This window comes from Triturus cristatus, chromosome 3_2, assembly GCF_964204655.1.
Source record: "Triturus cristatus chromosome 3_2, aTriCri1.1, whole genome shotgun sequence".
In the NCBI taxonomy this organism is placed as follows: Eukaryota; Metazoa; Chordata; class Amphibia; order Caudata; family Salamandridae; genus Triturus; species Triturus cristatus.
In genome coordinates this window covers 1119674794-1119692465 of record NC_140584.1, presented here as the reverse complement: position 1 = coordinate 1119692465, position 17672 = coordinate 1119674794, and the positions used below count along the sequence as shown (strand labels likewise).

The 17672-nt window shown below is 46.8% G+C and overlaps 1 protein-coding gene across 10 annotated transcripts in view; it reads left to right on the top strand.

Moving 5' to 3' along the window:
* The window catches only part of LOC146859221 (uncharacterized), a 217122-nt gene that overhangs the window by 72140 nt on the left and 127310 nt on the right, over positions 1 to 17672 (top strand). For all 10 annotated transcript variants that reach the window (XM_085646952.1, XM_085646949.1, XM_085646947.1 and 7 more), the window contains one exon: positions 3784 to 3822. In XM_085646952.1, the coding sequence (XP_085503078.1) occupies positions 3784 to 3822 (39 nt within the window). The remainder of the gene's footprint in view (positions 1 to 3783; positions 3823 to 17672) is intronic.

The following is a 17672-nucleotide window of genomic DNA, read 5'->3' as shown; positions in this document are numbered from 1 at the left end:
ATCTGCTGACAAATGTCACAAGACAATACATAATTATGAGTCTGTTTATATAAACCACACCCCCAGTAACGTTGCTGCAACATAGAAAGTGACACAGACACGCCAGCATGGGCCGAAGCTAAGCCTTCGTGTGTGGCTGTTATCAAAGAAAGTCTGGGGTCTGCGTTGGGAATCAGCTGATCTCCAACGTCATTAATTCTTACACATGGAACCTTGTCGGGACTTGAATGATAAGAGTACTTTGAAGGGAACCCTTGTGGGTAATTACCACCCTTCTCAGTAGCAGCATTAGCTGCCAAAATTTCATTATCTATCGTAGTCTTGGATCTTGTAACGACTGCAACAAAACACATGGCTACTGCTGATTTGGCGGCTTCAATAGCCAAACTGTTACCGACAGCGTGCGCTCCCACAGGCTGGTGGACAAGAATATGTATTACATATGTGAGGGGCAGACGTTGTTTAAGATCTGCCACTCGAACCCATAGCATTTTATGCTTAATTGCGCTGCCTTTCGAATCACGATAGTAATTCTGAGACCAAAAGAATAAGTTGTCATTGAAAGACTGAACACAGTAAAAAAGAATCACTCACAATGAGAGTAGTCACCTTAGGATCAGCGAACTCAAGAGCAAGAACCAATGCACGCAGCTCAGCCAATTGGGCAGTACAGTCACCTAGCGCCTGCGTATGAACAACACTGGACCTGAACTCACTGTCACCATGGTACCTGCCACATTAGCACAGGCCGCCGAATAAGTATACTTAGAGCCGGTGGTCGGTGGCCGGTTGCGCAGAACTATTGGTGTAAATGATTCAATGGTACTCCTCAAGCGGGCGCATAGACAGAGGAGGCGGATGAACAAATTCATACTGCAAGAACTCCTGAGTCTGAAGAGAGGAGTCGAAAATAAACATGACATCCGGAGACGTCAAAGAAGTAGCCCATTGTATCCAATGGGGATGCACAGCCTTAGAGTTTGGTGCACTTGCCTTTGACACTGCCGCAAGTGCAGGGTATGTGTTGCCATCATAATGCTTTTCCCCTGTGCCAGTGCACGTTCCTTCAGGATCGCCATCTGAACAGCTGTCAAGACTTTTTCAACAGTGGAAAACCGCAATTTGGCAGAAGTGTACGAATGTGATTTGTATGCAATAAGTACTGTGTCACCTTCATTGAACGTTAAGTAAGTAAAACCGAATGTGCCTGGCACAATACGTATTACCAGGTTTGTATGGTTATCATGTGTTAACAAGTATTTTCATTCAAGCAGATCAGATTGTAAAGATACTAAAATAGCAGAATGTTCCGGTAACCAACTGGCTTTCGAAAATGTAGGTTGTATCAAAGAATAAAGCGGCTTGATGCGCTGGGTGTATTCAGGAATGTAAAAATGCACGAAAATTCAAAAATCCCAGCACAGACAGACGTTTTTTCATGGTTGTCGGAGGCCGCAAATGTGCACAGTTCTCTAGGAAGTGAGGTGCTAAACCTCTACCTTCATTATTGATCTCATAGCCCAAAAACAACACTGTATACTCTGCGATGTGTGATTTGGCAAAGTTACATTTTTAACCGCAGTCCGCAAACAAAATAATGATGCTGTCGACTCAGCAAAGATGCGACCACAACTCATCGTCCTTGAGATAAATATCATCAATGTACGCATCTGGGTCTATGCTGTCTGGTAAAGAGACAACACGGGCGGCGAATACCCCTGGACTGTTTTTTTAGCCCATTGCTAAGTACCGGAATTGGTTTTTTTTTCCGCCGGCTGTAAATGCTGTGCATTGACTGGATGCAGGGGACAGATTGTGACTGAAGAAGCTGTTGGAAAGGTCTAGGGTCGTTTCATATCTTTTACGAACAAGACTGTCTACAAGAGCAGAACTATGGGTATTTTGTACCGCAAAAGTACGACAATGAGAGTTCAAATGCTGGTAATCCAAAACTATGCGGTACGACTCATTGGGTTTGGTAACTGAAAAAAGAGGGTTATTCATCGGTGACACACATGTCTCAATCACTCCTTGATACTCCAACTGACTTAGAATCTCAGATAGGGGACCCTTTGCATCCTGCAAGAGGGGATATTGGGGTTGAGTTGGTGGCATAGACCGCAATGGTATCTTATGGGGTGGAGAATCTTGATTTCAGCCCACAAGAATACGGTACAGTGCCGGTGCAAGCACCACAACCCATTCTTCTGCAAAAGCCACTGCATACACCTGGGGGACGCTACGTGAAAAACTCAGAAGTATCACCTCCTCCCCTTTCGGAGCGTTCAACAAAAAAGGTGGGGGCCAATCTGGGTTCGCCAACAAAATGTAATAAGAAGATGATAGATTTACCCAAAAATCCCTTTAATAACATGTTGAATGTCACCTTCAATTAGAAGAACTATATCATATGGTCTGTCAGGGGGAGCTAATCAAGTGTCAGCTGTTTCAACTGTAATGAAAGTTTCAGTCGCTGTCGTCCCCAGAAATGGACGCAGTGCCTGTCTCACTATGGTAACTTCTGCTGCACTGTCGAGCAGAGTCACAGCCCATGTTAAATTCAGGAGCTGGGTTCTCACCGTCTATGGCATATATGGCTGTTAAAGCCGCAACTTTATTTTTCGGAAACTGAGGTAGCTGACAAGGAAATTCTTCTTGTTTTCCCTTTCCTTCAGTCTGACGAGGCTGCTCATGTACTTGTGGTACACCCCGACCTCTGCCACGATCCTGGCGTTCCCCTCCACCGGCTTGTGAGCCTGATGTTTCCTGCAAAGAACGAGAAGAACGCTGATCAGGAACCTGTGCTAACTTAGCAATGTCTGCAGACAATCCACCAACCTCACTACAATGTGTGTACCGCTAAGACACAGAAGTGTACAGGCAAGCACCAGCATGCTGCTGAACAAGCACACAAGGCATGAGAACTGTGGCCTAAATTTACAAATATTTTGCATCGTGAATGCAACACTTTTTCATTGCAGCCAATAGACAAAATGTTATTTGCGATTTACAAAGCCAAGCAAATCAGATTTGTGCAGTTTTGTGTGAGAATTTTCTCACAAAGTAATGCAAGGCAGTTCAGGGTGCTGCCTTTTGCTACTTTTTTTTAGGAATTTGTTCAATGAGTGGAACAGAGACGTTACCCTGCATCCACCCATGGCGTTTGATGCAATGCCAGATTTACTAGGGTAAGTAAACCTGGGATTGCACAAAAATGCTACGCCTCCTTGAACCAGGTGTAACAAGGAACATATCTTTATATCTCCTCACTATTTCCTCTTTCCATGTGTCATCAGTTTTGCAGCAGATATAAAAGAAGACTATGCCTTTAAAGAATGTTTTTATGCAGGAAGGTATAATTTCCTCCACAAAAATCAAACTGCCTGTAACGCAGGCAACCCTTTGTGTAAGGGTGCCTGCGTTGGCGCTTGGCAGCACACAGTGCACCAGAGCTAGGAGACAGCAGAAATGCTAGATATTGTAGTAGATATGGAGCATTAATGCAGCAACTTTGCTTGCTGACATACATTGCGTGAAAAATTAGTAAATATCCCCCTGAATTACTGTCAATCAGAATTTATTTATAAAATATTGAATAGAGTAAGGTGCATATCTCTTTCAGAGTAGGGAACACCAAATGTGCGAATGGCAACTAGGCAACTAGTAAAGGTTTAAAATGTGATCTTGTTACCAGGGTTGGAGTAAATAAAACTGTCTAAGGTTTACCATGATAAATAATTTTTTTTATGTATTTCTGATTCAGTGTTTTTTAAATCTTTTCAGAAATCCTGACAGACAGCATTCTTAAATTGTTAGCTGCAGGTAAGAATTCATTGCACGTAACATTGGTGTAAGGCAACGTAGAAAGCTGTAGGTGTGTGTGTTTAAATGAAGGAATGGTCAAACGTAAAGCCTCTTCCACCATCTCCAGTGAAATTCCATATGTTTTCACTTCCTGAATTCAGAGAGAGTGTCATGTGGTCATATTCGGATCAAGCGAGAATAGCACCATTTTGCAGGTTCACATTTAAACTAGACATTTTTACTTAAACACTGAACATTGACATTTGACACACAATTCATTGCGTTTCTGCACAGGATAATATTCTCTGAAATTGCGTTTGCTTACATTTCCAATTCATGAGCATAATATCATCTACCTTGAATATTCAGTACAAGGGCTAATTTCATTACGCAAAATGTTGTCACTTATTTTTGTCTGCTCGGCGAGAGAGTTATCACAATAGAATAAACAATAGCAGCCTGACTGGGGCTTAGACATAGCAGCATTGGTGATGTTTAATGTATAAACAGAATCACCTCCTCGTTTAGCGGGAGGAACATTTTGCTGATACGGTGAGGTCGCTACATGCTGGAATTCTAGCCCAGCCAGTGGTTAATTTGTAATAAAATAATTGGCAGGACCCTCGTCAGGAGGACACAGCAGCTTGCACCATCCATTGCCCCTGTCAGCGGTGCCAATTACAGTACCAACACAACCACTAGCCATCATAGTGTGATAATTCAGATTATTTCAGGCTATAAGCATGGCTTGGGCGACACGAATTAATGATTGTTAATGCATATCAAATTCATAAATAGCTGTTATTGTGCTCGTTCCCAAATTTGGCAGACAGTGCCACCATGTGGCAGACTGTCACAAGCACCGCTGCCAAGAATTAAGTACCTGTGCAGAGCACTGGAAACCACTGGCTCAAATTGAGCACTGAGCCCAGCTGATTCCTGTCTACCTCTGGAGGAAGGATGCCCAGCTCTGCACATAGACCGGCACTCTGATAACACTTCCTTACAGACAATGGGGAATTAGATCATCCTACAATGATTTGGTAGATTCACCCACCCTAGGCATACTTTGTTAGGTAGTGCTAGGTAGGAGAACAATACATTACAGTACTTATATCCCATCATATGCTATAGCATAAAGGTTGAACTGTTCATTTTCTTCACTATTTCGCAAAATGCTAATTACGCTATTCTGTTCCTTTCTATTGAATATTGCAGCACGTCTTTTTTACAAGAATCACAATGCTTCAATAAATATTGAAACTCCTTGCTTAGCATTGCTTGTGTATCTCTTTGGGTATGCATAAGTAACCAAACAAAAAGGTTTTAGATCTGTTATCAAGATTTCCTTGAGGAGTCAGGGTTGTCATAATCTGAGGTCGCTCAATCCATTTGTTACCTTGTCAGGTTAGGAATACAGAAGGTGCACTGTGAGCTACCAAGACTTAGGCCCACATAACCTGAGGGTGTGCTATAAATCGGTTTTTACCAAATCTTGATGTTTTTGTTGTCCAACAAACTCAGGTGGATATTCTCAACATTCAGCGAAAACTAACGCTAACCGCATTTAGCGTGCTTTTTTTTATTGCTGTGTAGCACGGGAAATTATCGATGTGTTAGCGGCGTATTCACAACACGCCGCTAACAGGCTATAGTTTCAGGGAACAGTGGTGAAAACTGCCGCTAACATCAGCTCAAAGGCAATAGGAAATCCGGCGTTAGCGGGAAAAAACTAATGTCGCTAATGCAAGAAATAGCCTATCAGTCAACATCCAATAGAAACAAGAATTGGCATAGCCAATAGGTCTCGCTTTTGGGACCTTATAAGTATTTAGTTATGCAGCACAATATCCTTGGTGCAACAACATCAACTGTTGCATGGCTAAGCACTTATAAGGTCCCAAAGGCGAGACCTATTGGCTATGCCAATGTTGGATGATACCTTTCCTTCTCTCCTGAGTCCCCTTCCCTCTAGCACTCTGAAATGGCTGCTCGAGCATTTTGCAAAAACAAAAACATATGTATGCCATTGGCTGAGTACTGTGGAGCCATTAAGCACTTTGGGCCTCATGTAGGTAGCCAAATACCGGTCGGTAACGGCCGATTTTCGGTAAATATGCCGTTACCGACCGGTATTCAGACAAGTGAGATGTAGGAGTCCAAAAACCACTTTTCGGTAAATATGAGGCGGTAAATACCGATTCATATTTACCGAATTCCAAAATACCGAATCAGATTTACCGAATACATAATTAACGATTCGGTAAACATGAAGTGGTAAATATGAAGTGGTAAAATTTAAAATGACATGTAGGAGCACTCGGTAATTAAGAAATCCAGGAAAATCGGTAAATAAGAGTCGGTAATTAACACGGATTGAAAGCAGGTGGTAACCATCAACAATGCATATAGGCAAACCCAAAATGCAACAGCGTGGACAACATGGCCGCCATGTACGTCATTGCAAGGCGCCTACGTCTACAGGCAGCAGGACTGAGGGTGTGGCGACGGGAGGAACAAATCTACAGACAGCGCATCACACTATTCCAGCTGACTGATGCAGAGATACATGAGAGGTACAGGCTACACCCCGAAACCATCATGGACTTAATCAGGGACCTTCACCCACTCCTGGACCAGCCAATAAGAAGGGCGCACGCCATACCCCCACATGTGCAGGTGCTCTGCAGCCTACATCTGTTGGCATCCGGCAGTTATCAGGTGGTGATAGCTGCGGTGGGTGGGGTATCCCAGAGTTGCCTGTCACGTTTCTTCAGGAAGTTCCTGGATGCCATGATGCAGAGAATGCACCACTACATAAGCTTCCCAAACACACAGGCTGCACTGCAGAAAACAAAAACAGACTTTTATCACATGGCACAGTTCCCCCATGTCATCGGCTGTATTGATGGTACACACATCCCAATCTGTCCACCAGCTGATACAGAGCACATCTACAGGAACAGGAAGTCCACCCACTCCATCAATGTGCAGGTGATCTGTGATGCAGGGAACATCATCACAGATATTGTTGCAAAGTTTCCTGGGAGCACCCACGACTCTTACATCTTCCAGAATAGTGGGATCTACACACGACTGAGTGCCGGAGAATTCGGAGAGGGATACCTGCTAGGTAAGTAACAGTGACGCCCCTTGAAACCTGCAAATCATAGTGTATAGAGGCATGTTACTGATGGTTCCCTTTTACTCATCCAGGCGACAGTGCATATGCATGCCGGTCATTCATCCTCACTCCCTACCTACACCCAGCAACCCAGAGTGAGAGACGATACAACGTGGCACATAAAACAACACGCAATGTGGTGGAGCGCACGTTTGGACTACTGAAGAGCAGGTTCCGCTGCCTGCACAAGAGCGGAGGCGCACGCCAGTACAAACCCATCACCTGCTGCAAGATTATTGCCACTTGTGCAATGCTGCACAACCTTGCCACGAAAAAAGGTACAGATGTGGAACTAACATATTTTGAGGACAACGAGGATGAGTCAGGCCAGCCAGAGGGCAACGCAGCTAGAGTGCCAACTGCAATCGATGGGAGAGAGAGACGGGCAGAGATCACATGCAACTATTTCTGAGTAAGTGAGGGGACACAGCGAGTTGTGAGAAGTCCTGACGTAGTTTCAATGTGGCACCACGCCATGAACACATGAACAGGCCAATCAGGCAATATACCATCTATACAAGGAGTATGTCCAGGGTTACGTCACCCAATGGGAAGTGGCTTAGCAGGGCTACATCAATGTTTGCGCATACGCGCTGCAGTGGTGGATTGCACGGCCTGTGCATCCTCACTAGAGCCAACCCCAAGCCGCCTGCTGCTCCTGCGTGCTTCTGGGACGGGGGGTGTGATGCTGCTGCTGGTGTCGATGCTCTCCGCAGCATCCCCTGCAGCAGTTGTCGACGCCTGACTAGTCAATAGCACCCCTAGTGCACTTGTCACCTGCACCATCCCCCGAGACAGGTCGCTGCAGCACTGTGTTAGGCCCTCCTGCATCGTCACAGAGCGCCGGCACAGTAGAGAAGTCGCAGTTACCAGACGGTTGAGTGCCCTGCTGGTAGTGTCCCTTCTCTGGCGTTCCCGGCGCCGTGCTTCGATGTCAGCATCTAATTTGCTGCACAACTGCTGGATTGACTGGGACATGTCCCGAATGCCCGCAGCCATGCCGCTAATGTTACTGTCCATGTTGACTAATGTTGTCCTCATCACCCGCATGTGCCTCTGGACTGACATGACTGCCTTTGATTGCAGGCGCTGTTGCTTCAACATTTGGCCCTCGAGACCCAAGAAGACACCATGGCCGTCAGTGGGTGCTGGTGGACTCTGGACACGCGACCTGCGGCGCCCTCTTGCTCCCGTCTGTGCTGCCTGTGAGGTGTGGGGCACAGTGGCATGGCTCCCTTCCTGGGGCCCGGTGCGGTCTTCTGGGCCCATGCTGTCGTCTGACGAGGTGTCTAAGGCTCGTAGCCTGGCTGCTGGACGCCTCCTCATTCTCACACCTGCAAGCGGAGATGTGGCCGGTGAATCGAACATGAGTGGCGATGCTGGCTCTGGTTGTGGTGATGCTGGCTCTGGTTGTGGTGATGCTGGCTCTCGGTGAGGTGATGCTGGCTCTGGGTGCGGCGAGGCTGGCTGTGTTGGTGGTGCGGCTGCCAGTGGGCCTGCTCCCTGGTCTGAACTTGTGCTGGCTAGAGGTGATACTTGTGGCCGGTGTGCCGTCTCTCCTGCAGCATGCCCTGTCCTGCATGATGTCACATCTGTGGACAGAAATACAACATTGGCTCAGTGTCCCCGAAGGGCTGCATTGCAAGCGTCACAATAACACATTTCACATTCCAATATGTCCTCTGTCTCCTTGTGCCTCGAGTGCGTGACATGCCTTGTTGCCCTGTAACATTTACGTCATGGTTAGTGTTGCCCTGACTACATCTCCCGGAATGCATTGCCTGTCTGCACTGACACGTGTGGACTGCAGTGTGATTCTCGTTTCACAATGGGGGATGTGGGATAGGGGTAGGGGGGGCTACATTGCTGTGCTTTCGTCTTACCTTGGTGTGTTGCGGCTCTGGCAGAGCTGTCGGCGTCCCCAAGGCCCACGACGCTCTCCTGCTGGATTGTGGCCGCCACCAGCTCCTCCAGTTCGGTGAGGGCAGGTGCCCTGTTGGTTCCACCTCCGGTCTGGCTGGCCTCCTTCTGGATGTCGCCCATCTTCCTCTTGGTTACAATCCTCAGGTCATACCAGCGCTTTTTGAGGACCTCAATGTCCCTGTGGGTCACTCCCACAGCATTGACCTGCGCCTGGATGGCCAGCCATATGTTGCGCTTTTCCGCCTCAGGCACTTGCAGGGATTGCCTTCCAAACAGCTTCTGGTGCTGCTTCACCACCTCCTCCACCAGCACCTGGAGTTCCTTGGGGCTAAATTTCAGCTTCCTCCTCCTTTCCCCTCCGTCTTTCTGTGTTCTCTGGCTGGACATGCTGTTCGTTTACCCGCTCGCACATGCAACGGCTCCCTGCCTCTCCTCTGCACTCCAAGCCTCTCCAGGGTTGGCTAATTATGTACACCTGCCTGGGTGTGGCCACTTCGGCTAATTATGTACACCTGCCTGGGTGTGGGCACTTCCTGGTTGGGTGGGCTGTCGTTGCACAGGATTAGCTGTTTCGTCAAGTCATGTGATTTTATTTACCGAATCCGTACATACCGATTCGGTATTTTCCGATTCGGTAAATACCACCTCGGTATTTTCCGATTCGGTAAATACCACCTCGGTATTTACCGATTCGGTGAATTCCGATTCGTGATTACCGAATGTTACCGAATCGGTAACTGTTACCGAATTTTTACCTACATATAACTTACCGATTCTAATTTACCGATTCGGTACGGCTCGGTATTTAAGAACCGGTAAAATTTATTTACCTACATGAGGCCCTTTGTCACTTTATAGTGCTAGATAGAATCTTGCTACTGGCATTATCAACATGAATCATCAGTAGGACCCTGAACAATTAAAGTAAATATAATTCGGGTAAATTTATTTTAAATTTTCGAAAATGCATGTAGGATGCTTGGATTCAAAGCTTGAAATGAACTAGTAAAGTCAAACCAATTTTTAAAAATGAGATGAAGAGCTATTTTCTTTTTAGGATGAGCCTATCAAAAGGCGTGTTGTCGGCTTACTAAGAACTTACAGTTGGCTTTGAGCCTACCCATTGTTACACAGTGACCTGCAGGAAGGGTCAGAATGTTTTCACATTGGCACCGGAAACGTACCATAGTCATTCAGAAGTAATCCATTACAGCCGTTTTACTTTTATCACTCTGGAAGTGTTTCCAAATAGTAACGCACATACCTTCTGCAAATATAGTTATATAAGTAATTAAAAACTGGTCTCACACGTCTTAGTAACAGGAATTAGGTAATTAACTGATTAGGGATGAAGTAACTCTCCCAGAATCCAAGGATGATGGAGCCCCCAACCAGATGCAAAGCCACTTCCCCAGCTTTAGAGTCGGCCACCCTAGCCGTTAAGCCACACCCTACATGTAGAGATTGCCCACACAATATGAGGAGTCAGACAATATTATAATGTTCCTCTTCTACATAGAATAGTCACATAAACGATGTGCCTATTCACGGCATGGCACACCATTTTTAAGAAATTGGCTAACCGCAGCTATATAATTGAGCAGTGAGTGTAGAGCGTAACTGCGGCTATGTCAACAGTACTATTTTTTTTAAACAACAACAGGAGGTAATAGTGGGGGAGGGCACTGCACAGAGTAGGGCACTGCATGGAGTGCAGCTCGTAGCTGCATATATGTCTAGAAAACATTTTTTTTAAAACAGCGACATGAGGTAATGCTGGGGGAGGGCACCGAACGGAGTAGGGCACCGCACAGCATGTAGTTGCATCTATGTCAATAGAAGCATTTTATTTTTAAAGCAGCGACATGAGGTAATGGTGGGAGAGGGCACTGCATGGAGAGAAAAGGTAGCAAGGTGCAGGGGCACCAAAGACAGGAGTTGTACTTGTAGCAAGGCAAACGCCAGCAGTAGCAAAAGAGTTCGTTCAACCAATAGAGATGCCCTGAAAGCGTACGGTAACTGTGCTTGGCCGGTGCTCTGCAGCGTTCAAGGGAAGTGATATGTCGGCTGCAGGAACCAGTCAGGAGGCGGTAAAGAAGACGGACACTGGAATCAGCATATGGTAAGTAGCAGGCGGGAAGAAAGTCATTCTATTAATAACTGCAGGTCATGCAGACAGCGCATGCACGCTGATGCTCGACCTAATAATCATGGAGACCTACCAACAAAAAAACATAAAACCTTTGCAACACTAGAACCTGACATAAATAAATCAGATGGTCATAGCTGCTCCTCACCGTCTCGGCACTACACTAAAGTGCTGGTGAGGCTTTACATGTTTCCTTCTAAAAGATTCCCTCTTGGCGCCCTGTCCAGCCCTTGACAGATTGGTTACTAAAAACCGAAACACGTTGCATTTCTTCTAACAGAAAATTCTGTTATACTTGTCCTCCTGAAACTAAATCAACTTCCAAACTAGTCAAATTAAAAAAAAAATACTTACTTCAAGTCACATGCATCTGGCCACCCTAAAGTAACTGGAAACAATTGTGTTTGGAGGTCTAAAAAGACTACAAAGCAAAGACATTCTTCAGCTGAAAATTCATTAATGTAAAACATTTTTAGCACTGAAGTAATGCTCCTTCCAGCTTGCATCCACGCTATGAACTTCCCCACCATCCAAACTCAGGATTCAAATCGGATCTCCTCTCCTTTGGGAAATAGCAGACAATAAATTTCTTCTAAACTGAGCATGCATTCCTATTTCTTTTCACACAATACATGACCTCCATTTGAATATGCAATAAGTTATTCCATCTTTAAAATGTGACACGTCTTAAGGATAATTGAAATTATGTTATGGTAACTTGTATGACACATTACACCATACCAACTGTAGACGTGAAAACAAAACTATTATAGTGCCTACACAGTAATAATGTAGACGCAACCTTAATGATGGGCACTCCTGGTTTATTGTCAGCAGCTGTGGCATGATAGTGCCAAGGTATGAGTGTAAACATTAACATAAAAATTGGGTCAGAAAAGACGAGTCCAATAAAAGTGATTTTAAATAAAATGCATAAAAAATAATCGCCAAGACGGGAGGCACCACATCACAGTATTCCACAAGTAAATCAACAGATCAACGAAGCAAGAGATAGCAAAGATGTCTGGGTTGCATTCTTTGTGTCTCGTCACAGTGATTTTGGGAGCCTGCAAGACTTTTTGGACATTTTAGCATTCACGGTATGTAGCAGAGACTCTGCTACGTGGTGAGTGGGATTACGATTAGGATTCAGTAATAACAGCGCAAAACAAGCTAATGAATGACAGCACGTGTCAAATGTCAAAGCTTTGATAAAGTTATTAACCACAAAACACGTGGCGGATGAAGTAAACTGGGATTCAAGAACTGAAACATAAGACTACATGCTGAAGGATAAACAAATTAAAGTCAAGAATAACAAGATGTGTAATTTTTTGTGGGTTTACATGTGGAAATTCTTGCGCAGTGTTGCCAAGTATTAAATATATTAGTAAAGTTGCACATCAGTGGGTAGCCTATGTCGGTGCCAGGGCCTTTGTTCTGTACTACACTATGTACAACATGTGTGTTAGTATAAACCAAACCTATCACTAAAATCTAGGAGAGATACGTACCTGCCAAACCTACTACATTTGTAAATACTTGTTTTTCATGCGAATGTTTTAGCATACACTGACTCGCCATACTAGCACTCACAAATTCAGCTGTCTACACAGGCATTACTCAATTCATTTGACCATGCACACCCAGTTAATTGAGCTGTACACACCCTCGTTAATGAAGTGTTTACTCGTTGATCTACGCATCCATCCAGACGCCCATTCATTGACTCACCCGTTCATCCATCCTTACAGTCATTCAACTAATCATCATACTCTACACTAAGACACAAATGTACTCGCTCCCCCGTTGCTGCTTTCTCGCATCCATTCACCCAACAACTCGCCACTCACTGACGATGTACTTTCAAATAAAAATAACCCTTACCTATTGGACTTTTGTGCTCCGTGTTATGTTCTTATTGCCATGAGTTGCTTGCCAACTCAGATGAATTCTGTACTAGAATAGCCCCACTAACCGTGATTACAGAGACTACCTGTATACTTACGGACAGTCTGTGAGTCCCCCCTAATTGAGCCATACCCACCCTCGTAAATGAAGTGTTTACTTGTTGATCTACGCATCCATCCAGACGCCCATCCATTAACTCACCCGTTCATCCATCCTTACAGTCATTCAACTAATCGTCATACTCTACACTAAGACACAAATGTACTCGCTCCCCCGTTGCTGCTTTCTCGCATCCATTCACCCAAAAACTTGCCACTCACTGACGATGTACTTTCAAATAAAAATAACCCTTACCTATTGGACTTTTGTGCTCCGTGTTATGTTCTTATTGCCATGAGTTGCTTGCCAACTCAGATTAATTCTGTACTAGAATAGCCCCACCAACCGTGATTACAGAGACTACCTGTATACTTACGGACAGTCTGTGAGTCCACCCTTAATTGAGCCGTACACACCCTCGTAAATGAAATGTTTACTCGTTGATCTACACATCCATCCAGATGCCCATCCATTCAGTCACCCGTTTATCCATCCTTACAGTCATTCAACTAATCGCCGTACTTTACACTAAAACACAAATGTACTCGCTCCCCCATTGCTGCTTTCTCGCATCCATTCACCCAACAACTCCCCACTCACTGATGATGTACTTTCTAATAAAAATAACCCTAACCTATTGGATTTTTGTGCTCCGTGTTATGTTCTTATTGCCTTGAGTTGCTTGGCAACTCTGATGAATTCTGTACTAGAATAGCCTCCCTAACCGTGATTACGGAGACTACCTGTATACTTACGGACAGTCTATGAGTTCACCCTCATAGCCGTTGTCCACTGTTACTCTTTTAACTCATATCATTTGGCAATAATTTTAGCTCATCTGGGCAGCGTATCGACCAATCCCACGTCTGTACATATTCAGTGAATTGTCAGGGAATGCTGCTAATATGTTAGGTGTCCTAGGATTCGAGCATTGGAGGGACCCTAGCCAATCCTATTGCGCCCGGTAGTCAGAGGTTTTGATTGGCTGTGGATTCTACAAGTGTCTCAGTCTGAACCCTAGGTGTATCATATGCTGGCCAGCTGCAAGTGTGCGGGGTTTAGGTGCGAAAGAACTAAATACTAGCCGGTTGGTGACAGCTTGTTTCGGGCTGTGTAGTCCATTCTAGAGGGACAAGCGAGGGAGTGCAGGGTGGAGTATGGCTTTACGTGGTGACTGAGCGATGGCTGGATGGTTGGGCATTAACCATATGTATAGAGGTCCAGTCCATGCAGGTGATGGGAGAGGAAAGAAGGAAAGATAAGGCATTAGAGGGAGGGGAATGGGGAGGTGAGTTTGTGGTATAAAAGAGATGATAGAAAAAGAGGAAGGGAACACAACGGACATCGTGTGGTCGTTTTAACATCATTGTAGAGCATTGAAGCACAGTAGTTTAAGTGAGAAGACCAATGCGAGAGAAAAAGACAGTAGGAAAAGGAAACAAGGAAAACAAGCTGAAAGACATACTCTGTGGTGAGGGAGGGGAAGGGAGTTGAAGCGCGATCTGTGGTGAGGGAGAGGGAGGGAGTTGAAGCGCATGCAAAGCAAAGAGGCAAAGCGAAAGTGATCGCGATCAAGCACGGCGAGCGATGCGCTTAATGAGCATGACGAGGAAAGCCATATGGCGCCTCTGCTCGTAAGCGCGTGCCCGCGCACATGCACTCAAGCTCTAGGCCGGCCATGGTAGCATTTTTTGAAGCCCTTAGTAAAAGTCTCGCCAGACCATCGCATGCGCTGGGTCAGGCGAGACCTAAAAAGGTATAAAAACCACAAAAATGCAGAATGGAGCAGCCTGGGCCAACTGCAGCACACATCAACAACCCTCTGGAAGCCAGCCAACATCCAGGATGACCAGGATGAGAGCCATGATGCCTTGCTGGACCTGCGTCAGGAGCCTGGATGCCTTACTGGACCTGAGCCTGGAGCCTAGACGCCTTGCTGGACCTGCCTCTGGAGCATGGATGCCTCTCTGGACCGGAGTCTGGAGCCTGTATGCCTCATTGGACATGCGCCTAGAGCCTGGATGCCTCGCTGGACTTGCGCTTGGAGCATGGATGCCTCGCTGGACCTGCGCCTGGATGCCTCGCTGGACCTGCGCCTGGAGCCTGGATGCCTCGCTGGACCTGCGTCTGGAGCCTGGAGTGGGATGCAGAGGAGCTGTGGAGTCGATGAGCCATAGACATTGAGGTGGGACAATCGTCTGTACCTGGTGGTGAAGTCTGGAAGGTCGCATGGAATTGCTGACCTGTGTGAGAAGACCGCCTTGTGCACCTTAGAGCTGTCAATATTAGAGGCACTCCTGCGCACCAACATAGGGAGGTCTGCATTGCATACTATGATCCACCACTAAATCGGGGTGCACAGAGAGGAATACCAACCGCGGATGATGTTGGGCTGGCCGGACGCTGTGGAGGGTGAGGCCCCTGATCTGTGCTGAACTTGTGTGGTGGGAGCACTGCAACTTCACACCTAAGGGGGCCCTGCTGCATTAACTGCATCAGGAGGTTCACCAGCAGATTTGGCCGCGACTGCTGTACCTAGGCTTGTGAAATCCCTCCTGGCTGAGGTTCCTGCTTGCTGAGTCACAGATTTGAGAGAGTGCAGCGGATTGCGTCATGGTGTCAATGTCCAGGTAAGGAAAAGGTGGGACACATAGTGCAGGACGCCTGGGGGTCGAGTCCTCCAGGCCTAGCACACGTAGATGACGCACCCCCAGTGTTGGCTCATCCGCTGTTGTGGAAGAGCGCCGCCCCACTGCTTTGAAGCAGTGCAGTGGAGGAAAAAAAATCACATGATGATAACTTACTGATGTAACCGTGCTATGTTTCCCTTGCGGGTGGGAGGGTGGGTAGGACTGCTCCAAGCATGGGGCAAGGCATGGGAGGATTGGCATGCCCACTCAAGTGCACAATGCCTGTTTGGTAAGCCCACTCAGGCTGCCCAAAGCAGTCATGCACACTTCCCGGTTAATAATGAAGGCTGCATTACAGCCTGCATGGAGAACATGACCACCCCTCCAGCCCCTGGCTGCATGCCTTGTCCTGTTGCCAATAAACAATCCCACCGCTACATAGCAGCACTGTGATTGGCTCAGGGGAGGGAGCCTGGCTGCCTCTTCCTCTTCCTGTTCCTAGAAGCAGATGCAGGAGAGCAGGAGCAACGAAGAAACGTGTCCCGGCTTCGAAGCAAATCTTCCCTAATTGCTTTTTTACAACAGCCGCTCACACACACATCCCCTCGTCCATGCCCCATCCAGTGTTCTTTCCAGCGTTTGCCACCTCACAGCTGTCAATTCCCCCTAGCACTTCTCAATGGCGTCTGCTGTGCGCTCATGCACAGTGGGCGTACCGCCTGTGTGCCAAAGGCACATACGTGGTTGCGACGCATGCCATAACATCGCATTCCATTCCCATGCATATATTGCAACAGTAGAGTAGGTGTTGCATAGCGGAGACATCAATATCACTCTACCCACATCAGTGAGTGCAACCCAAAACCTACCTTTGCACCCCAAACCAAACCGTGAACCCTGGAATTCCTTTTTGAGCCCCCATAACACACCAAGAATTCATATTTGACCCAAATGCAGACCCCAATTTTCATATTTTACCCCAAAACACCCCCCAATTTTCAGATTTTACCCCAAAACACACCCCAATTTTTGTATTTTTCCCCCGAAACCCATGACCACCCGAAAAACTTTAAATTACCCCGTTACTGACCTCACAATGTGTTGTAATCAAATGCGATGTAAAGGCACCTGCGTTGTCGGAGTAGCGTTGTTAACGATGTACTGCCTGCGTTGTACTGGTCATCTCCCGTGCCAAAGTCAACCCACAGGCTCCGCCGTTTGCGTCCGTCTGCCTCTGGACCATGCTCAGCACCAAGGAGCCTTCTTCTTGGACACTCCATCACTACAGCACCCGCACCCTCCTCGCCATCAACCCTGAATATCCCCTCGCCTGTCAGGACCAACTTCTGCTCACTGACAGCTGCAGTAACACCATCAAGGAGCGCCCCGACCATCAAGGAGGAGGTATTGCCATCACCTACAGCAGCACATTCCGACTGACCATGCACTCTAATGACCCAAGGGTGACCATGGACCACCCCAACTCCCAGATCCGGACCAAGCCCAAGCACATACTCTGCAGCACCCTCATGTGCAGGATCCTCGGGCCATGGGCCCCCATTCTCCAATCCCATTTTAGACCTCATTGCACCCCATATTCTCCCACCCAAAAATGACATTCTACTTGGTGAACTCATGTTCCACCTGGACAACCCCTGTGACCGGGACACAACCCCCTCCTGGGGAACGTCACCTACATCAGACGCAAGCAGAAGGTCACCTCAACAAGCCACATAGCAGAACACATGGTCGAGCACGTCACCTCCACCAGCAGGAACTTCAACTACAGCCACAACTGTGGACTCCCCTAGACCGACAATCATTGGTAACATCACATCTTCACCTTGCCCACCGGATGCCACTGCCATCATTGCAACCCCTCGCAGCTGGATCAAGGCCACCGAAGGACGTCTTGTCAATTCCCTCAGCACCAACACTCCACCATTGCTTTCAAGCGATGACACCGCAGCGC